General features: G+C 38.8%; 1 protein-coding gene across 3 annotated transcripts in view; it reads left to right on the plus strand.

The window, feature by feature from the left end:
• The first annotated feature begins 1,892 nt into the window (after positions 1-1,892).
• The window catches only part of NBN (nibrin), a 56,642-nt gene continuing 35,544 nt past the window's right edge, over positions 1,893-22,990 (plus strand). Inside the window, exons 1-7 of one of the 3 annotated variants that reach the window (XM_019973836.2) lie at positions 1,893-2,049; positions 3,907-4,037; positions 8,282-8,430; positions 8,864-9,023; positions 11,884-11,987; positions 20,071-20,188; positions 20,718-20,911. In XM_019973836.2, the coding sequence (XP_019829395.2) occupies positions 2,013-2,049; positions 3,907-4,037; positions 8,282-8,430; positions 8,864-9,023; positions 11,884-11,987; positions 20,071-20,188; positions 20,718-20,911 (893 nt within the window). In that variant the 5' untranslated portion in view covers positions 1,893-2,012. Of the gene's footprint in view, positions 2,050-2,096; positions 2,860-3,906; positions 4,038-8,281; positions 8,431-8,863; positions 9,024-11,883; positions 11,988-20,070; positions 20,189-20,717; positions 20,912-22,990 lie in introns of those variants that run through there. The other 2 variants (XM_070802935.1, XM_070802936.1) reach the window with 2 other exon arrangements.

Below are 22,990 nucleotides of genomic sequence, written 5' to 3' on the forward strand. Positions count from 1 at the left end.
AGATGGAACAAGTGGGTAAGGTAATAAATTAGGTAACTAAGTTTGTACAAGAAAGGGTGCAGTTCCCCCTTGGAGAACAGATTCACGAATTTGTGCCCAGAGATCAGGTGTGGGTCAAGGAATGGAAATGGGATGCACTCCTTGGCCCCACATTGGGAGGGTCCATATACTGTTGTTCTAACCACCCCTACGACAGTTAAAGGTGTCACTCCCTGGATCCACTACATGAGGGTGAAGACAGCATACCACGAAGACCCAGAGGACGCCCAGAGGACTACACAAAAGGACCCCACTGATCCCTGTGAAAACAAGATCATCTTAAAAAAGAAGAAGAGATGAAGCTCTACAATCAACTGCTACTACAAGGACTTGCCACTATCATCTTGGGACTAACCATAATTTCAGCACAAAGAGGGACCTGTGGTATAATTAAAGTTAAATGTTGTGTATATAGCCCTGATTTATCTGGCAATGTACCAGCTGCTTTAGATGACATGAAAAACCAGGTAAAAGCAATGTCAAATGAAGACATTCCTTTCTGGACTTCAGTCCTATCTTGGGTGAAGGGTGATTGGTAGAAAACTATATTTACCATTGTTATAGTTGCCTTGATAGTTCCGCTTTGTGGACCCTTTATTTTACTATGTATTATGAACTTTGTAACCCAAAGGTTGGTGTCGTTCTCCCAAATTGGCAGTCGGAGAGCCAGGGTCCAATATATCCCTATGAATGATGCTCATACTATGAATTAAGAGCATCAAGGAGGGGAATGAAGGAGGAAACGGACAGAACAGGCTCCATCTTGAAAGCAGGACTCCATCCTGGGCCAGACTGTGGGCTTGGAACTACATGCCCACTATTTACGGAAACGACATACCAACTGGAAAACCAGACCCACCAGAAGGAAGAACCCCAGGGCTCATACCTAGACTCTCCCTCGCCTAAAAGAATACCCTAATTATCTGTGTAACCAAATAGAATCATAAATTCTATTATGCTTATTGGGTATGACCACAGGCCTATTGATAATTGCCCATTGTTAACTACCTAGGCTTAAGGCATATGAATCACAGGTTAACTTTAATTGTAACTTTCTTTTCCTTTGTTCAGACTAATTTCAGGGAATTGGGGGAGCTGGGTTTGGGCATATACACTTAGGGTATATAAGGTTTTCACAAAAAATTGGTCGGGGTCCTTGGCTAAGAGGAGACTCTGCCTTGGGCCCGCCAGTGTAATAAACTGCACTCCACAGCTGCATTATCCTCCTGAGTGAGTTTGTTTCCCGGAATGCATGGCTACAACAGCAAGAAACACTGGTTTGATTCCTGGATTGGAAAGATTCTCCAATATTCTTGCTTGGAAAATTCCATGGATAGAGGAATCTGGCGGGCTGCATAGAGTTCATGGGGTTGCAAAGAGTTGAATGGGGACTGAGCATGGAGTCATGAGCATGAACAGATTAAAGTACAACATTAAGAAGCAGACAAGTTAGGAGAAGTTGATTTGTGCTTGAAGAAGAGTAAAAATAATGACTTTATTTTGGGTGAAGTTCTTATATTCAACGTAATTACCATCATCATTAGGATCCATATCAAGGAGTGACTGCAATTTAAGAAATTGCAAAAGCAAGAAACTACATAACTGGTCACGACGTTAGTATGTTTAATTAGAAAGTCTGTTTAGATTGCTTTGAAGCTGATTTTTAAAATAACTTACATTCACACGCGGGGAAAAAAAATCGATAATCGTGTGGATTCCTTGAAGACCTTAAAATGGAATCCTAGACAGCACGTTTCTATACAGAGCGGCTATTCCTTTCCTAACCACCGGGTGGCAACCAAGTGCCAATGTCACTGTCTTGTCTGTCCCTACCCTTTTTTAGGCGGGCGCGGCTTCCGGGTCTCTGGGCTTCCGGGCTTCCTGAGCGCGCACGTTGCAGTCTCCGCCGCGCCTGCCGGTCAGCAGTGTGGTCAGCTCCCGCACGTTGGCCGGACTCTGGGGGACCTAGGCTCATGTGGAAGCTGGTCCCCGCCGCGGGCCCTGCCCGAGGTAAGGACAGAAGGTGGAACGCGGGGGCCCGATTTCCCGAGAGCAGCTGCGGCGGGCGAGGGGTTTGCGGAGCGCACTTCCGGTGCGTCGTCGCCTCTTCCGCCGCCTTCCCGCGCTGCCTCGGGTCGCGCGCTGAGAGGCGGCGGGAGCCGGTGCGAAGGCTGCGTGAGGCCCCCGTGAGGGCCCGCGCGGTCTTCCAGGCGGGGGCTGCGGTGCTTGCGAACCCGGCTTTGGCCTGGCGGGTGGGCTAGGCGTGGGGCGCTGGGCCGCTCAGTGACCGCCCGGGTCCTTTCCGTCCGGTCGGCCTCCCCACCTGGCGGCCCCGGCTCGGAGCCGGGCTTCGATGATGCGCTCCATTGAGCCTTGGCCGGTACCCTGTTGTGACAGCTAATGTTTTCAAGCTTTTGAGGAAACGCCCAGAATACCTTGACAGAGGCTGCAGGACTTGGCGACACTGTTTTGAGCACGTCGTTTATTTTTGTTGGGAACCACGGAGATGACGTGTCAATGGCAGCTATGGGAAAACAGTTTCGGTTTTGTTTCCCAGCTTTTTTTTTTTTACCTTTTTGTCATCAGAACTGAGAAAGTTTTTTGTTTTTTCCTCTTTTGCATTTCTAGCAATGGAAAATGGAAATTGCATGTAAATTGGTTGCCTGGAATGTGTAAGCACTTGTTAGTTAGTACCTAAGCAGGTGTAGCCTGTGATTGGTCTTGCCCTTAGGAAGTTTACATTGTGATTAAAAAAAAAGATCTATGTAGAAGCTAAAAGGACCGGCAGTGTAAGGCAGTATGGAGAGGGCCAAACGAATGGTAAGGAAAATAAATACTGTAATAATACTGTAAGTAATAAATATTATAAAGACTCAAAGATAAGGCGCTTTGTGGATTTGGAGCATTGCAGAGATAGAACAAACTGTGATGGACAAGTTTCCATTAACATTTGTAGCCTATGGCTAGCTTTTTGAGTTCGCGGAAGAAAAATGTCCCTACTGCCAGTGGGTAGCATTCTTAACTTTCAAAGGATCTTGAGCTCTTTTCAGAATGTAATGGAAGCTATGGGGTGCCATCCTTCTAGGAAAAATGTGACTAAACCAACCGCAAAAGTTTTTTGTTGAAAGACTCGACTCTAGGTCAAAAATCTGTTTGACAAAATATAATCTAAGTCTGGTCAAGGCTTACCTGGACTCTTGTCTAATTTAGCTGCCCTAATCACCCTACCACTCCAGTGGTCCCAGACTAAAGTCTACTAGTCTTCAACATATATGCCGTTCCACCAACAATTTGTGATTTACAAAATTTTTTAATAACTTTGTCCCATTGTTCTAAAAGTTACCTTTAACATAAAAAAATTCCCCAAATTATGCACTTGAACCTGGTTTGGAGTTTTCTTGCAGTGATCTACATTATTTACTCTTCATTCAATACCATACTTTTTAACTGCTATCACTTTGTGGGATATTTTGCCACCTGGTAGAGAAAGTTCCCCAAATATTTACATTTTTCTGGACAGTTTTTCACATATTTTTCTGACGGAATTTTGAATTTGTTTATCAAGCGCCAAAGAGTATTTTGATTTCATTTAGTAATGCGTTAAATTTATAAGTTAATCTGGGCAAGCACTGACAATTTTCAAAATTATTTTCTCTTTAGAAAGGTGGTGGAGCATTCTGTTTAGATTTGCCTCCTTCAGTGAAGCTTTAATAGAAAACATGTTTGATTTACATAAAGTTGGTTATTAGCATTTAAATAGCGAAATAAAAATATTTAAATTTTGCCATACCTATATCTCCTTACATATTTATGTATATACATGTATATGTATATCTGTAAATTTACTTTTTAAAAAAATTCTCTTAGAACCATACAGACTTTTGACTGGTGTTGAGTACATTGTTGGAAGAAAAAACTGTGGCATTCTAATTGAAGATGATCAGTCCATCAGTCGAAATCATGCTACATTAACCGCTAACTTTTCTGTAACCAACCTGGTAAGTCACTATTTGCTGACAGTAAGGGAATTGAAGTCCCAAAAGACTACCTTGGTATATGTAAGAGAGAGTTTTGGAGACTTTTCATTTTATAGAACTGTTTCCTTTAAATGTTAGCAAAATTAAATGTGTTTTGGCAGTGGTACTGGTGATATTTGTTTATTTTGAGATTTGAAGTTTCTATTTCAGTATTTTACTGTTGGCTTTAGTGATTTAGAAACTCAATGAAGTAGACCACGTTTATATTTACTTGAACATTTACTGAGTGATTTTTGTTGTTGTCATTGTTCAGTTGCTAACTCATGTCTGACTCTTTGCATCCGCATGGACTGCAGCATGCCAGCCTCCCTTGTCTTTCACTGTCTCCCAGAGTTTGCTCAAATTCCTGTCCGTTAACTTAGTGATGCTGTCTAACCATATCATCTTCTCCTGTCCCCTTCTCCTTTTCCTTTCGATCTTTCCCAGCATCAGGGTCTTTTCCAGTGAGTTAGCTCTTCACATCAGGTGGCCAAAGTATTGGAGTTTCAGCATCAGTCCTTCCAATGAATATTCAGGGTTGATTTCCTTTCAGGTTGACTGGTTTGATCTTGCAGTCCAAGGGACTCACAAGAGTCTTCTCCTGCACCATAATTCGAAAGCATCAGTTCTTTGGTGCTCAGCCTTCATTAGGGTCCAACCCTCCCATCCGTTCATGACTACTAGAGAAACCATAGCTCTGACTATGTAGACCTTTGTTGGCAGAGTGATGTCTCTGCTTTGCAATAATACGCTGCCTAGTTCTGTCATACCTTTCCTTCCAAGGAGCAAGCGTCTTAATTTCATGGCTGCAGTCAACATCCACAGTGCTTTTGCAGCCTAAGAAAATAAAGTCTGTCACTGCTTCCACTTTTTCTCCATTTGCCATGAAAGGATGGGTTCAGATGCCATGATCTTAGTTTTTTGAATGTTGAGTTCCAAGCCAGCTTTTTGACTCTCTTCTTTCACCCTCATCAAGAGGCTCTTTAGTTCCTTTTCACATTCTGCCATTAGAGTGGCATCATCTGCATATCTGAGATTGTTGATATTTCTCCTGGCAATCTTGATTCCAGCTTGTGATTCATCCAGCCTGACATTCTGGATGATGTATTCTGTAGAAGTTAAATAAGCAGGGTGACAGTATACAGCCTTGTACTCCTTTCCCAGTTTTGAACCCGTCAGTTATTCCATGTCTGGTTCTAATGTCTGGTTGTTTTTTGAAACACATACAGGTTTCTCAGGAGATAGGAAGGTGGTGTGGTATTCCCATCTCTCTAACAGTTTCCACAGTTTGTTGTGATCCACATCGTCAAAGGCTTTAACATAATCATTGAAGCAGAGGTAGATGTTTTCCTGGAATTCGCTTGCTTTCTGTATGATCCAGTGAATGTTGGCAGTTTGATCTCTGGTTCCTCTGCCTTTTCTAAACCCAGCTTGTACATATGGGAAGTTCTTGGTTCTTGTACTGCTGAAGCCTAGCTTGAAGGATTTTGACCTTAACCTTACTAGCATTTGAAATGAACACAGTCATATGTTTGAACATTATTTGGCGTTGCCCTTGTTTGGGATTGGAATGAAAATTGACCTTTTCCAGTCTTGTGGCCACTGCTGAGTTCTGCAGATTTGCTGTCACATTGCGTGCAGCACTTTAAAAGCATCATCATTTAGGTTCTTAAAATAACTCGGCTGAAATTCTCTCACCTCCACTAGCTTTGTAGTAATGCTTCCTAAGGCCCCTAGACTTCACATTCCAGGATATCTGGCTCTAGGTGAATGATCACACCACTGTGGTTATCCAGATCATTAAAACCTTTTTTGTATAGTTTTGTATATTCTTGCCATCTCTTAAAATCTTCTGCTTCTGTTAGGTCCTTAGCATTTCTGCCTTTTATCGTGCTTATCTTTGCATGAAATATTACTTTGATATCTCCAGTTTTCCTGAAGAGATCTCTGGTCTTTCCCATTCTTTTATTTTCCTCTGTTTCTTTGCATTGTTCATTTAAAAAGGCCTTCTTATCTCTCCTTGCTGTTTTCTGGAACTCGGCATACAGTTTGGTATATCATTCCCTTTCTCCTTTGCCTTTTGCTCCTCTTCTTTCCTCAGTTATTTGTAAAGCCTCCTCAGACAATCACTTTGCCTTCTTGCATTTCTTTTTCTTTGGGATGGTTTTGGTTGCTGCCTCCTGTACACTGCTACAAACTTATGTCCTTAGTTCTTCAGGCACTCCATCTACCAGATCTAATCCCTGAATCTATTCATCTCTTTCACTGTATAATCATAAGGAATTTGATTCAGGTCACACCTGAATGGCCTAGTAGTTTTCCCTACTTTCTTCAATTTAAGCCTGAATTTTGCAGTAAGGAGCTCATGATCTGAGCCACAGTAAACTCCAGGTCTTAATTTTTGCTGACTGTATAGATCTTCTCCATCTTTGGCTGCAAAGAATATAATCAGTCCATTTCGGTATTAACCATCTGGTGATGTCCTTGTGTAGAGTCGTCTCTTGTGTTGGAAAATGGAGTTTGGTATAACCAATGTGTTCTCTTGGCAAAACTCTGTTAGCCTTTGCCCTGCTTCATTTTGTACTCCAAGGCCAAATTTGCCTGTTGCCCCAGGTATCTCTGGACTTCCTGTTTTGCATTCCACTCCCCTGTGATGAAAAGGACATCTTTTTTGGGTGTTAATCCTAGAAGGTCTTGTAGATCTTGTAGAACCAGTCAGCTTCCACTTCTTAGGCCTCAGCGGTTGGGGCACAGACTTGTACTCTGATGTTGAATGGTTGCCTTGGAAACAAACTAAAATCATTCTTTCATTTTTGAGATTGCACCCAAATACTGCATTTCAGACTTCTCTTGACTATGATGGCTACTCCATTTTTTCTAAGGGATTCTTGCCCACAGTAGTAGATACATTGGTCATCTGAGTTAAATTTGCCCATTCCCGTCCATTTTAGTTCACTTAGTCCTAAGATGTCCATGTTCACTCTTGCCATCTCCGGCTTAACCACTTCTACTTACCATGATTCATGGGCCTAACATTCCAGGGTCCTATGCAATATTGTTCTTTACAGCATCGGACTTTACTTTCTCTACCAGACACATCCACAACTGAGCATCATTTCTGCTTTGACCCAGCTGCCTCATTCTTTCTGAAGCTGTTAATAATTGCCCTCCTCTCTTCCTCAGTAGCATATCAAACACCTTCCAACTTAAGGGGCTCATCTTCTCAGTCATATCTTTTGCCCTTTTCATGCTGTCCATTGGGTTCTTGTGGCAAGAATACTGGAGCAGTTTGCCATTTCCTCCTCCTCAGTATGTAAGCACTCACATATTGAATGCTTACTGTGTGTCAGTACTGTGCCAAAGCCTGGAAATAGAGCAGTGAATGGACTCTTGACTCCTCCTTTAAAGAGTTATGTAGCCATATGAACACTCTTATTTGCCATATATCTTAGGTTTTCAGAGGGAGAATGATTTGCTTTACTAGGGAAAACAGCTGGTGTATATGCCCCACAGCTCCTTTGAATGACTGAGTTTGTTTTGGTGTGCTATATAATTAAACCAGCCCAAAAAACATATATATATACACATAGAGAGAGAGAGAGAGAGAGAGAGCTATACAAGAACTGAGCTCATGGTAATGCTTGTGGTAATGAAGAAAGAAAAACCACTATTTTGAGGTAAGACTGTGTATCAGCAAACAGGATCTGTTCAGTAATGTTTAGGTTTTGTGTCTATATTCTTTTAGATTAAAAAAAAAGCATTATTGTTAAAAATCCTAAAGAAAAAATTGTTACTTCAAGTTAAACACTCTAGCCTTTTCTCATTGGCTTGATTTTTTTTTTCTATGTGATTTTGATAATACTTTAAAAAAAACAAAAACCTTAGGAATGAAACTGTCATGTTATATGTGAAACAGTCTATACAAAAGCAGATAGTCCTCAAATTGAGAGGTCAGGAAAATCTCCACTGACCTAGCAAAAATAAAGAAAATATATGTTCTAAGATGAATGATTCTGAAAGTAAGACATTTTTCTCTTAATTGCTAGTTGAGTAATCATTTCTTTGCTTGCAACCAAAACAGTAACTGTGCTATGTACTCTGTTGGGAGGTTATCGCCTATTCCAAAAGTTACCAACCTTTTCTTTGAAACCTTTGCCCCTAGGAATAGTATTTATGCAGTAGTAAGAGATTTTAAATTATTTATTGATCTTTTTTTTTTTTTTTAGAGCCAAACAGATGAAATTCCTGTATTGACAATAAAAGATAATTCTAAGTATGGTACCTTTGTTAATGAGGAGAAAATGCAGAATGGTCTTTCTCAAATTTTGAAGTCAGGGGATAGAGTTACCTTTGGAGTGTTTGAAAGTAAATTCAGGTAAGAATTTTGAAATTGATATTAAAATGGACAACTTTATTTTGGCCCAATCAAATTCTAAAGGAAAAGGATATTTATAAATAATAAATTGGAACTAGTCTATTTCGATCCTACTTAGCATAGTAGGATAGTAGTGAACTTCGCACTGTATGTGGTTAGTGCATTTTGTTCACCATACAGAACTGACAAAGAGTGAATGAGACTTAGAGTGGGCCCTGAGAATCTTGATGGAGCTACTTTTGATTGATTCTGCGTAGGTCAAAGTGTAATGTTAAGCTTTTGATCTTTGGGGTTTTTTTAATTGCAACTTAAGACTGATAGTTTTGTTGGAGCTAAGTTGGAATGTATAGTAATATGTAAAATCAAAATAACAGTGTGTGATGTGAGCTTGAGTTTACTATACAATAAATTTATGTAACATTTTTATTTACAGAGTAGAGTATGAACCTTTGGTTGCATGCTCTTCTTGTTTAGATGTCTCTGGGAAAACTGCTTTAAGTCATGCCATATTGCAACTTGGAGGACTTACTGTAAACAATTGGACAGAGGAATGTACTCATCTTGTCATGGTATCAGTTAAAGTTACCATTAAAGTAAGTTCAGTGCATTGTGATTATGTTAAAGTAAGTTCTGTGAATTTAAGTTTTTTCATTTACCCATTATACAAAAATGTTTTAAAAGTCATTTACTTTAAAACTATCCGAACTGTTGGCTGTAGATATGTATATGCCAAACAACCCCATACCTACCATATAGGCTAAGAATGGTTTTTCAGAAACACTGTTTATTATCTAAAGCAAGCAAAAAGCACATGAAATTATATTTCAGATTTTGATTTAGCATTTAAATGACTTATGTAGTCCTTTCACCAAGAAATGTTTTCAGTCTAAAAGCAAAGCATTTAGAGATCAACTGTCCATCTTCAAAGTCGGCAGTCTATGTCTTTTCTTCCTCTAGTCTGTGATATATCTCACTGTTTCATGCTCTTTTGTTTAATTTTTATTTGGCTTTAGGCCCTAATCATGAAAACTTTTTTTTATAGTTTAATATTACTTTAATGTATTGTCACAATCTAGAGATATGTAGATATAAGCCTTTAGAAGATGCTATTTGTTAAAACAGTGGTATATTTTGGTATGTTTTCAGATTTTGCATCTTCATCAGATTTGGTTAATCCAAAGCTAATTGAAGAATGAGTTTGGGAGGTGATTCGTCTCCTTTCAACAGTTTGACTATAGATAATCTGAGATTGTTTTAGGCTTATATCTATGGTGAAAAGCAGCAAAAATTTAGCTTCCTTTATTAGATGATACAAAAATCCTTTGCTATATAATTAATTAAATTAGAATATGTGTGTTATAGCTAAATAGGTGTCATAGAGAAAGAAAGCCTTGCTGTTCAGATTGAACCTCATGTTAAACTTGTGTTTTGGTGGGGTTTTCTCTGATCAGAGATTGTTTCATCTTTGTAAGTTTATGAAATTGATTTATAAATTCAACAGAGTGATTAGCTTCTTGAGTACTAATTTATGGTAATAAACCCAGATAATAGATTCATAATTCAGAATGTCCATTTATTAATTTACAGTAGAGACACACCTTTATAGTGACCAGAATATTTACATATGGCTCCAGCATAGTCACCTTAAAGATACCAAGGTCCGTGAGAAATGAAGTAGGTAATCAAGCCCTTGCTTGGTGGATATAAAGTAAGAGCAAAGGCAGTTAGGTGGTTTTGAAAGATACTTGACAGACTGGGAAACCAGCTTCCATTTACCATAGTACATACTGTTCCAATGACTGGGATGTTAATGACCATCAGTCCCTGGATATTAGATAGTACTGTGTATATTCCAGCAAAGGTTTGTAGAGCAATACTCCTTTTTCAATATTCTGATCAATCATGTGCCAAAAAGAAATTTGTCACTGTATTTATTTTTTTTTGTAAAATGTCCCCCACTACAGGTTAGTTTATATTTTTAAAATCATTGAATGTTAGAACCAAAAGGGAACGTAAACATTCAGTTCAGCTTTTATTTTCTAAAGAGGAAACTGAGGCTTGGAGCAACTAAATCCTTTGCCCAAGATCACATGTATTGGAGCTTAGTCAGTCCAGTGTTGAATTGCTCATTACTGCTTCATGCAAGAAGTCAATTATTTCATTCATATTTGAGATTCATAACTTTCAGATTCCATTCTTGAGAGGTACCCTAAATTGCTTGCTCACATTTAGGTAATTCCCCATGTTTATTAGAAGCACACTTACAAGCTCTTTAGCTGGATTATTTCTTAGAATTATGCTGAATCTTCTTTATTTTCATTGCCAGTGGTGATATCTTTTAATCTTTCTCAAACTGTGGAGATAACTTATTTGAGGCTTATGGCTTGATTCACCTGCTAGGTGAAGTTTCTTCCTCTACTCCACCTGTGTATACTTACTTTGAGCTTTTTGTTCAACACCAGGTATTCCTTTATATACTTTCTTAAAAAGACTGCTGCTGCTGCTAAGTTGCTTCAGTCGTGTCCAACTCTGTGCGACCCCATAGATGGCAGCCCACCAGGCCCCTCTGTCCCTGGGATTCTCCAGGCAAGAATACTGTAGTGGTTGCTATTTCCTTTTGCATTAAAAAGACTGTTCCATAATTATTAATATAATCAGTTTGAAAGGCAATTAGGCTGAAAGATCTATCTCATGTTTATCTCTTGATACTGTCTTCTTTAGGGTAGATGTTACATTTCCTTAATTCTAAGATATACATTTTAATGTTTTTGTAATTGGTATACATTTTTAAATCGACTTGTATTTTGTTATGTTGTTCGGCCCCGCCTCCAGCAGTTTTTATATCAGTACTGTAATTTGTGACTTCTTTTTTTTTCACCTTTAATAGTGATTGTTTATTGATACTTGAATTTGCCCATATGTTATGTTTGTTATTTCACTGGTCTTACTGCTTTTTTAGCATATAGACCTTTGTTTTGTAGGGATCTTAACTTACATGAATTTTGGTTACCACAGTTTATTTTTAATTTTTGTATTTATTGGAATATAGTTGATTTCACAATGTTGTGTTAGTTTCAGTTGTACAGCAGAGTGATTCGGTTATACATATACATATATCTATTATTTTTCAAATTCTTTTCCCATTTAGGTTACTACAGATTATTGAACAGAGTCCCTTGTGCTATACAGTAGGTTATCTATTTTCAATATAGCAGTGTGTTTATGTCAGCCCCAAACTCCCAGTCTGTTCCCCCTCATATATTGTAATTGGTAGCTTCTTATAATCAAGTGATTTTATAGGGATTTGTACACTAAAACTAAGGCATGACCCAGAACTGACTTCTGTTTTATAGATTGTGTCTCCGTTATAAATTTAAAGCGACGCAAGGAAAAATAGAACTTAAAAAAAACTAGGGTATGAGTATATGTATTCACATGTTTTCTTCTTTTTAGACAATATGTGCACTCATTTGTGGGCGTCCGATTGTAAAACCAGAATATTTTACTGAATTTCTTAAAGCAGTTCAGTCCAAGAAACAACTTCCAGAAATTGAAAGGTATATTGTGTATTTGAAATATAACAAAATATGACGTATAAAATATGATTGCACTGACTTGATTTAGGTTAATACCCTCTTTCTTGATTATATCAGGATGTAACGTTACAGTTCAGCATTATTAATGAAATTTTTTTGTTAGTATCTGCAGAAAGTTTCCCAAGCAATTCTTTGTTGATTGTTCTTTATCTTGGTGAAGCAGATATGACATGTGTGCCAACATTTAAAGAAAAATAGTGAAGGATAGTAATGACCCCGAGGTAGTACCAGTGGGCACACATGCTGGTGCCAGGCATCGTGCACGCAGGGCACCTGGAATTGTGAGGTGCCACAGCCCTGTTACAGAGCTGGAGTCTTGGACCAGAATATGAACAGTGCTGTGGCCTTAGAAATCGAGCTTATTACCTTCTTTGAAAAATGAGGCTAGTACCTGTCCTACTCAATGTTTTAAGTATTTTGTATTATTAGTATTATTTATTTTAACTACTGGTATACACTAAGTCTGAGCTTACTGAATTGTAATAGGTGCTTAATAAAAGAAATGTAACTAATTGCAATATCTGGAAAGATTCATAATAGCTTTTTTATTTACGTAATTTTTTGGATGCTGTGCTAAATTTGAAAACCACCAGACTAAGGATCTGTCTACTGTATCTACTGCATTAATCACATCTGCAGTAACATAAATGGTGGTTTGGTAGGAAGATACTTGTGATTTTTCTTTTCAGATTGCATGGTTAGAATACTGGTCACTATAAAATGGTGAATGTTTTTAGTCAACATAAGAACATACTTAAAATGTATGTCAGTAGCTTATTGTCTAAACGACCTAACAGATTTGAAGAAGTTTAAAAAAAAAAATCTAAAATTCTATGTAAATTAAGTATTTTACTACGAATTTAAATTAAGCATTAACTCAGTTCAGTTCAGTTACTCAGTCGTGTCCGGCTCTTTGCGACCCCATGGACTGCAGCATGCCAGCCCTCCCTATCCATCACCAACTCCCAGAGTTTCGTCAAACTCATACCAGTTGAGTCGGTGATGCCATCCCACTATCTCATCCTCTGTCGTCCCCTTCTCCTCCTGCCTTCAATCTTTCCCAACATCAGGGTCTTTTCGAATGAGTCAGCTCTTTGCATTAGGTGGCCAAAGTATTGGAGTTTCAGCTACAGCGTCAGTCCTTCCAGTGAATATTCAGGACTGATTTCCTTTAGGATGGACTGATCTCCTTGCAGTCCAAGGGACTCTCAAGAGTCTTCTCCAACACCAATTCAAAAGCATCAGTTCTTCGGCGCTCAGCTTTCTTTATAGTCCATCTCTCACATCCATACATGATAACTGGAAAAACCAGACAGACCTTTGTTGGCAAAGTAATGTCTCTGCTTTTTAATAGGCTGTCTAGGTTGGTCATAACTTTCCTTCCAAGGAGTAAGCGTCTTTTAATTTCATGGCTGCAGTCACCATCTGCAGTGATTTTGGAGCCCCCCAAAATAAAGTCTGACAGTTTTTCCACTGTATCCCCATCTATTTCCCTTGAAGTGATGCGACTAGATGCCGTGATCTTTGTTTTCTGAATGTTGAGCTTTAAGCCAACTTTTTCACTCTCCTCTTTCACTTTCATCAAGAGGCTCTTTAGTTCTTCTTCACTTTCTGCTATAAGGGTGGTATCATCTGCATATCTGAGGTTATTGATATTTCTCCCAGCACTTTTGATTCCAGCTTATGCTTCCTCCAGCCCAGTGTTTCTCATAATGTACTCTGTATATAAGTTAAATAAGCAGGGTGACAATATACAGCCTTGACGTACTCCTTTTCCTATTTGGAACCAGTGTATTGTTCCATGTCGTTCTAACTGTTGCTTCCTGACCTGCATATAGGTTTCTCAAGAGGCAGGTCAGGTGGTCTGGTATTCCCATCTTTTTCAGAATTTTCCACAATTTTTTGTGATCCACACAGTCAAAGGCTTTGGCATAGTCAATAAAGCAGAAGTAGATGTTTTTCTGGAACTCTCTTGCTTTTTTGATGATCCAGCAGATGTTGGCAATTTGATGTCTGGTTTCTCTGCCTTTTCTAAAACCAGCTTGAACATCTTGAAGTTCACGGTTGACGTACTGTTGAAGCCTGGCTTGGAGAATTTTGAGCATTACTTTACTAGTATGTGAGATGAGTGCAATTGTGTGGTAGTTTGAGCATTGTTTGGCGTTGCCTTTCTTTGGGATTGGAATGAAAACTGACTTTTTTCCAGTCCTGTGGCCACTGCTGAGTTTTCCAAATTTGCTGGCATATTGAGTGCAACACTTTCACAGCATCATCTTTTAGGATTTGAAAAAGCTCAACTGGAATTCCATCACCTCCACTACCTTCATTCATGATGATGCTTCCTAAGGCCCACTTGACTTCGCATTCCAGGATATCTGGCTCTAGGTGGGTGATCACACCATTGTGGTATCAGGGTTGTGAAGGTCTTTTTTGTATAGTTCTTCTGTGTATTCTTGCCACGTCTTAATCTCTTCTGCTTCTGCTAGGTCCATACCATTTCTGTCCTTTATTGTGCCCATCCGTGCATGAAATATTCCCTTGGTATCTTTAATTTTCTTGAAGAGATATTTAGTCTTTAACATTCTGTTGTTTTCCTTTATTTCTTGGCACTGATCACTGAGGAAGGCTTTCTTATCTCTCCTTGCTGTTCTTTGGAACTCTGCTTTCAGATGGGTATATCTTCCCTTGTCTCCCTTGCCTTTTGATTCTCTTTGTTTCTCAGCTGTGTGTAAGGCCTCCTCAGACAACTGTTTTGCCTTTTTGCATCTCTTTTTCTTGGGGATGGTTTGACCAACACCTCCTGTACAACATTACAAGCCTCCATCCATAGTTCATCTGGCACTCTGTCTATCCGATCTAGTCCCTTCGATCTATTTGTCACTTCCACTGTATAATTGTTAGGGATTTGATTTAGGTCATACCTGAAAGGTCTAGTGGTTTTCCCCACTTTCTTCAATTTAAGTCTGAATTTGGCAATAAGGAGTTCATGATGAGCCACAGTCAGCTCCCAGTCTTGTTTTTGCTGACTGTGTAGAGCTTCTCCATCTTCGGCTGCAAAGTATATAATCAGTCTGATTTCAGTATTGACCATCTGGTGATGTCCACCTATAGGGTCTTCCCTTGTACTGTTGGAAGAGGGTGTTTGCTATACCAGTGTGTTCTCTTGGCAGAATTCTATTAGCCTTTGTCCTGCTTCATTCTGTACTCCCAAGGCCAAATTTGCCTGTTACTCCAGGTATTTCTTGACTTCCTACCTTTGCATTCCAGTCCCCTATAATGAAAAGGACATCTTGTTCGGGTGTTAGTTCTAGAAGTCTTGTAGGCCTTCATAGAACCGTTCAACTTCAGCTTCTTCAGCGTTACTGGTTGGGGCATAGACTTGGATTAGCGTGATATTGAATGGTTTGCCTTGGAAACAAACAGATCATTCTGTCGTTTTTGAGATTGCATCCAAGTACTGCATTTCAGACTCTCTTGTTGACTATGATGGTTACTCCATTTCTTTTAAGGGATTCTTGCTCACAGTGGTAGATATAATGGTCATCTGAGTTAAATTCACCCATTCCAGTCCATTTTCATTCGCTGCTTCCTAGAATGTCAATGTTCACTCTTGCCATCTCCTGTTAGACCACTTCCAATTTGCCTTGATTCATGGACCTAACATTCCAGGTTCCTATGCAATATTGCTCTTTACAGCATCAGACCTTGCTTCTATCACCAGTCACATCCACCACTGGGTGTTGTTTTGCTTGGCTCCGTCTCTTCATTCTTTCTGGAGTTATTTCTCCACTGATCTCCAGTAGCATATTGGGCACCTGCTGACCTGGGGAGTTCATCTTTCAGTGTCCTATCCTTTTGCCTTTTCATACTGTTCATGGGGTTCTCAAGGCAAGAGTACTGAAGTGGTTGCCATTCCCTTCTCCAGTGGACCACATTCTGTCAGATCTCTCCACCATGACCCACCCGTCTTGGGTGGCCCTACACAGCGCGGCTCATAGTTTCATTGAGTTAGACAAGGCTGTGGTCCATGCGATCAGATTGGTTAGTTTTCTGTGATTGTGGTTTACTCATGCTAATTATTTTATTACCAGTTTTAAAATATTGTTGTTGCTTAGTTGCTCAGTTGTGTCTGACTTTTTACTACCCTGTCGACCGCAGCATGCCAGGCTTCCCTGTCCTTCACCGTCTCCCAGAGTTTCCTCAAACTCATGTCCATTGAGTTGGTAATGGCATCTAACCATCTTATCCTCTGTTGCCCCCTTCTACTCCTGCCCTCAATCTTTCCCAGCATCAGGGTCTTTTCCAATGAGTCAGCTCTTCAAATCTGGTGGCCAAAGTATTGGAGCTTCAGTATCAGTCCTTCCAGTAAATATTCAGAATTTTATTTCCTTTAGGACTGACTGGTTTGATCTTGCTATTCAAGGGAATTTGAAGAGTTTCTCTATACCACAATTCTGGTACTAGATATTTTCAGTTCTGCAGTGCTCAGTCTTTTTTATGGTCCAACTCTCAAATCTTTACATGACTACTGGAAAAGTCATGGCTTTGACTATATGGACCTTTGCCAGCAAAGTGATATGTCTGCTTTTTAATATGCTGTCTAGGGTTGTCATAGCTTTTCTTTCAAGGAGTCAGCATCTTTAAATTTGATGGCGGCATTCACTGCAGTGATTTTGGAGCCCAAGAAAATAAAATCTGTCACTGCATCCACTTTTTTTCCATTTGCCATGCAGTGTTGGAACTAGATGCCATGATCTTCATTTTTTGAATGTTGAATTTTAAGCCAGCTCTTTCACTCTCCTCTTCAGTTTCATTAAGAGGCTCTTTAGTTCCTTTTTGCTTTCTGCCATTCAGATCAGATCAGATCAGATCAGATCAGCCGCTCAGTCGTGTCTGACTCTTTGCGACCCCATGAATCACAGCACGCCAGGCCTCCCGGTCCATCACCAACTCCCAGAGTTCACTCAGACTCATGTCCATCGAGTCGGTGACGCCATCCAGCCATCTCATCCTCTGTCGTCCCCTTCTCCTCCTGCCCCCAATCCCTCCCAGCATCAGAGTCTTTTCCAATGAGTCAACTCTTCGCATGAGGTGGCCAAAGTACTGGAGTTTCAGCTTTAGCATCATTCCTTCCAAAGAAATCCCAGGGCTGATCTCCTTTAGGATGGACTGGTTGGATCTCCTTGCAGGCCAAGGGACTCTCAAGAGTCTTCTCCAACACCACAGTTCAAAGGCATCAATTCTTCAGCGCTCAGCCTTCTTCACAGTCCAACTCTCATATCCATACATGACCACAGGAAAAACCATAGCCTTGACTAGATGAACATGCAAGCAAGCAAACTATAATATTTTTACCTAACAAAAAGTGTAGTTCTTTTGTTGCAATTATGTCTGCATCTCTGCACTGTTACCATGAAACAGAGTAAGTCAGGGGTAAGATAGAGTACCTGATGTGGTTAGTGATGTCTGATTTTCTTACACTGTTATAGAAGTACCTGTATAGATGATTCCATTTAAAAGAAGTTTGATACTCTGTGCTCTAGTATAGGAAGTCCATTAAAATATTATTTATGTCTGAATATTAAAAAAATGATCCCTCAAGAGAAAAAGGAAGTTTCCCTTTATTTGAAAATTTGCAAAGTTTCTCATATTATAGTGTTTTCTCAGTTACTTTATTTCAAACAACAAGCATTGTTTTGAGAAAACACTGTTGGAAGAGAGTCCTTACATCATACAAAACTAGTTGAATATTCCAACAGTGTAAGGCCCTGACCCTTGACTGCCCTATACCTAGGCCATTTCTCAGGGTTCTGTTTACAGTGAGAAACCTGGGGGGATGAAGTAATACCTCCTTCCAAGGACAAAGAGCAGGCCTGCTGAAAGCTTCTTATAAAATGCGTGGATTCCTAAGTTCATTGTAACACTGCTCTCGGGAGGTACAGTCTGTGTCATCCCCGTCGAACTTGGTATGGAAGGGGAGCTGCTGCAAACACAGTGAGGCTTACTGCCAGCTTTTCTCTGACCCAGGAGTCTCTGTCTTCTGCCAACATCCATGAAACGGGTACAAGTTAACTTATTATCTTGTAATAAAATTGCAGACCCAAGAGATACATTAGCCTGAAACAAACATAGTAAATGAAAGTTTAGGAAATTATAAAGTTTAATTGTGGATTGGTACCTCTTTGCTTTAATTTGCATTTTCTTGATGATACATGATGATACTAAGCATCTTTTCATATGCATATTTGCTCTCTATATTTCTTTGAGGAGGTTATCTAATAAAGTCTTCAGCTGTTTTTAAAAATCAGGTTGTTTGTTTTCTTATTGTTGAATTTTAAGAGTTCTTTATATATTTTTGATAACAGTTCTTTATAAGTGTTTTGCAAATGTTTTCTCCCAGTCTGTGGTTTGTCTTTGCATTCTCCTGACATTATCTTTCACAGAGCAGAACTTTTTGATTTTAATGAAGTCTCACTTATCAATTATTTATTTCATGGATCATGCCTTTGGTGTTATATCTAAAAAGTCATCTCCATATCCAAGGCTATATAGATGTTCTCCTATGTTATCTTCTAGGAGTTTTATACTTTTGCTTTTATATTTAGGTCTGTGATCCATTGTGAGTTATTTTCTGTGAAAAGTGTATGATCTGAGTGTAAATTCATTTTTTTGTATGTGAATGTCCAGTTTCATCACCAGTTGTTGAAAAGACTGTGTAAGCTCCATTGTAAAAGATCAGTTGACTCTATTTATGTGAGTCCATTTCTGGGTTCTCTGTTCTCTTCCACTGATCTCTTTGTCTCTTTTTTTCATCAGCACCACACTCTCTTGATTACTGTCACTTTATATTAAGCCTTGAATTCTGGTAGTGTCAGTACTTTAATCTTGTTCTTCCTCAATATTGTGTTGGCTACTCTAAATTTTTTTCCTCTCTGTATAAACTTTAGAATCCGTTTTTTGATATTCACAAAGTAACTTGCTGGAAGTTATCTGGATTGTGTTTATTTTTATAGATCAAGTTGGGAAGAACTGACATGTTGACAATATTAAGTCTTTATATCCATAAACATTAGTAATTTTTATTAGAAGGTAGAGAAACTAAAAGACTGGTCAGTTAATAGCTCTAACAGAAGAACTGACTATATAGAAAGTTGAAACTATGGACTGATAAGAAGTTTTAGTAATTATCTCTTGATTTTACTTTTCTATTTTCTTCTATTCCCTAATATCTATGGATGACTAAGATGTGTTTATAGTATTACCTTAAGGAGAGTATTGCCTTAAAGAGCTAAAAGATTGTGTTTTTAAATCTTTGAAAATTTTATTTAAACTGGCAAAATATAGGTTCTAAAATTTCCTGAGCTTCTCCGAAGAAATTTATAACCAAACATGATGAGGTTTCCCAGGTGGCTCAGTGGCCAAGAATCTGCCTGCAGTGTAGGAGAACCAGGAAACACAGGTTCTATCCTTAGGTTGGGAAGATCCGAGTAGGAAATGGCAACCTGCTGCCGTATTCTTACCTGGAAAATTCCATGGACAGAGGAGCCTGGCAGGCTACAGTCCATGAAATCTCAAAGAGTCAGACACAGTGCAGAGACTGAGCACACACTCATGCAAGCAAGTCTAATATGCAAATAGAATTTGATTTCTAATGGATGATATTTCAACCATTTGTTACTATTTTTTTTTTTCAGTTTTGGTTTTACTTATTACTTTTTATCTCTCAGCCATTTGTAATTCACATAATTGTTTAGTTTATATATATTTAATTGTCTCTTGTTATGATTGCCTACTCTTACATTATGTAGTTTTAGAAAATAAAGAACAGCTCTGCTGTTCTGTGTTGCACCTGTCACTGTATTTATAGTAAAAGCATTTTGGTACTTTCAGTCCTTTAGTCCCAGGTAAAACTCTTTAACAAAACAGTTGTATTATAGAAATTAAGCCTTTCTAGTTTTCTAGTCCAGATTGCCAATTCTGTTTACAAATTTCATGTTATACGTACAGTGTAGTATGTAATTATAATATACTTTATTTTTTATAGTTTTTACCCACCTGTTGATGAACCAGCTATTGAAAGTAAAAATATTGATCTATCAGGACGCCAGGAAAGAAAACAAATCTTCAAAGGGAAAACATTTGTCTTTCTAAATGCCAAGCAGGTAATGTTATAAGCTAAATTTTCTTGAAAAAAAATATTATAAACTAGGATAAATTATCAGTTATCAGTTATTAATACATTTCCTTTTGAGATCTTGTGTCAATGTCCGAAGGGAAATAAAAACCTGCCTAGGCCCCAGAACTTGCCCAGTGTTCATGTATATGACTGTGGCATTTCTTAATATCTGTTAATTGGCTGATTAAGTTTACATAAATATATACAAGGAAGAGACCAAAAACTTTTATTTAACTTCTAATTTGTTCAGTTAGTTAGCAGCTGTTGAATGTCTTCTATGTGATGAACTGAGAGTTCCAGAACTTTATGTTATAGGTGGAAAAATGTAAGTAAGCTCACACAGTTCCAGAACTGTGTAATGAGGGACTGTAATGGTATCTAGTGAACGAGGGGTTTTCTCCTAATGGCAGCTCAGATTGTCCTGTTAAGAAGTAGAATCATTTAATTTTAAGTATGTATTCAAGAAATTAATTATGGCTGTGCATTACTTTTTTCCTTTTTCCCCCCATTTTTAGCATAAAAAATTAAGTGCAGCTGTTATATTTGGAGGAGGAGATGCTAGGTTGATAACAGAAGAAAATAAAGAAGATGATAGTTTCTTTTCAGCTCCTGGAACCTGTGTTGTTGATGCAGGACTAACAGATTCACAGACTTTTATTCCTGACTCTCAGAAAAAATGGATTCATTCAATTATGGATATACTCCAAAGGTACAGAATTATTCTTTATTAGTTGTTTTTTTTTTTTTTAAGGGAAAGTAGGTTATTCTATATGTAAATTTTTCATACTCCACATAGTAATATAAAGGCATATACAGTCTCAAAAATGACAGAATGATCTTGGTTCATTTCCAAGGCAAACCATTCAATATCCCAGTAATCCAAGTGTGTGTCCCAACCACTAATGCTGAAGAAGCTGAAGTTAAATAGTTCTATAAAACATTCTAGGATTAACACCCCCCAAAAGATAACCTTTTCATCATAGGGGACTGGAATGCAAAAGTCAGAAGTCAGGAGATACCTGGAGTAACAGGCAAGGTTGGTCTTGGAGTACAAAATGAAGTAGAGTAAAGACTAACAGAGTTTTTGCCAAGAGAATGCACTGGTATAGCAAACACCCTCTTCCAGCAACACAAGAGAAGCCTCTACACATGAACATCACCAGATGGTCAATACCGAAATCAGACTGATTATATTCTTTGCAGCCAAAGATGGAGAAGCTCTATACAGTCAGCATAAACAAGACCAGAAGCTGACTGTGGCTCAGATCATCAACTCCTTATTGCCAAATTCAGACTTAAATTGAAGAAAGTAGGGAAAAACCACTAGACCTTTCAGGTATGACCTAGATCAAAGCCCTTATGATTATACTGTAGAAGTGACAAATAGATTCGAGGGATTAGATCTGATGGACAGAGTGTCTGAGAACTATGGATGGAGGTTTGTAACATTATACAGGAGGTGGTGATCAAAACCATCCCCAAGAAAAAGAAATCCAAAAGGCAAAATGGTTGTCTGAGGAGACCTTACAAACAGCTGAGAGAAGAAGAGAAGTGAAGGGCAAAGGAAAAAAGGAAAGATATATCCATCTGAATGCAGAGTTCCAAAGAATAACAAGGAGAGATAAGAAAGCTTTAGGTGAACAATGCAAAGAAATAGAGGAAAACAATAGAATGGGAAATACTAGACATCTTTTCAAGAAAATTAGAGATACGAAGGGAACATTTCATACAAAGATGGGCACAATAAAGGACAGAAGTGATATGGACCTAATAGAAGCAGAAGGTATTAAGAAGAGGTGGTAAGAATACACAGAAGAACTATATCAAAAAGGTCTTAATGACCCAGATAACCACAATGGTGTGATCACTCACCTAGAGCCAGATACCCTGGAGTGTGAAGTCAAGTGGGCCTTAGGAAGAATTCCTACCAACAAAGCTGATGGAGGTGATGAAGTTCCAGCTGATGTATTCCAAATCCTGAAAGATGATGCTGTGAAAGTTCTGCACCCAATTTGCCAGCACATTTGGAAAACTCAGCAGTGGCCGCAGGACTGGAAAAGGGCCAATTTTCATTTCAATCCCAAAGAAAGGCAATGCCAAAGAATGTTCAGACTACCACGCAGTTGCATTCATCACATGCCAACAAGGTAATGCTCAAAATTCTCCAAGCTAGGCTTCAACAGCAAATGAACAGAGAACTTCCAGATGTACAAACTGGATTTAGAAAAGGCAGAGGTAACAGATCAAATTGCGAATATTCGTTGGATTATAGAAAAAGCCAGGCAATTCCAGAAAGACATCTACTTCTGCTTCATTGACTATGCTAGAGCTTTTGACTGTGTGGATCACAACAAACTGTGGAAAATTCTTCAGGAGATGAGATACCAGACCACCTCATGTGTCTCCTGAGAAGCTTCTATGGAGGTTAAGAAGCAACAGTTAGAACCAGACATGGAACAACGAAAACTGACTCATAGTTGGGAAAGGAGTACGTCAAGGCTGTGTATTGTCACCCCGCTTATTTAACTTCTATGTAGAATATATCATGTGAAATGCCAGGTTATATGAAACTCAAGCTGAAATCAAGATTGCCGGGAGAAATATCAGTTATCTCAAGATATGCAGATGACACCACCCTAATGGCAGAAGGCGAAGAGGAACTGGAGAGCCTCTTGATGAAGGTGAAATAGAAGAATGAGAAAGTTGGCTTAAAATTCAACATTCAAAAAACGAAGATCATGGCATCCAGTCCCGTCACTTCATGGCAAATGGGCGGGGAAAAAGATGG

The sequence above is a fragment of the Bos indicus genome, chromosome 14 (assembly GCF_029378745.1).
Source record: "Bos indicus isolate NIAB-ARS_2022 breed Sahiwal x Tharparkar chromosome 14, NIAB-ARS_B.indTharparkar_mat_pri_1.0, whole genome shotgun sequence".
In the NCBI taxonomy this organism is placed as follows: Eukaryota; Metazoa; Chordata; class Mammalia; order Artiodactyla; family Bovidae; genus Bos; species Bos indicus.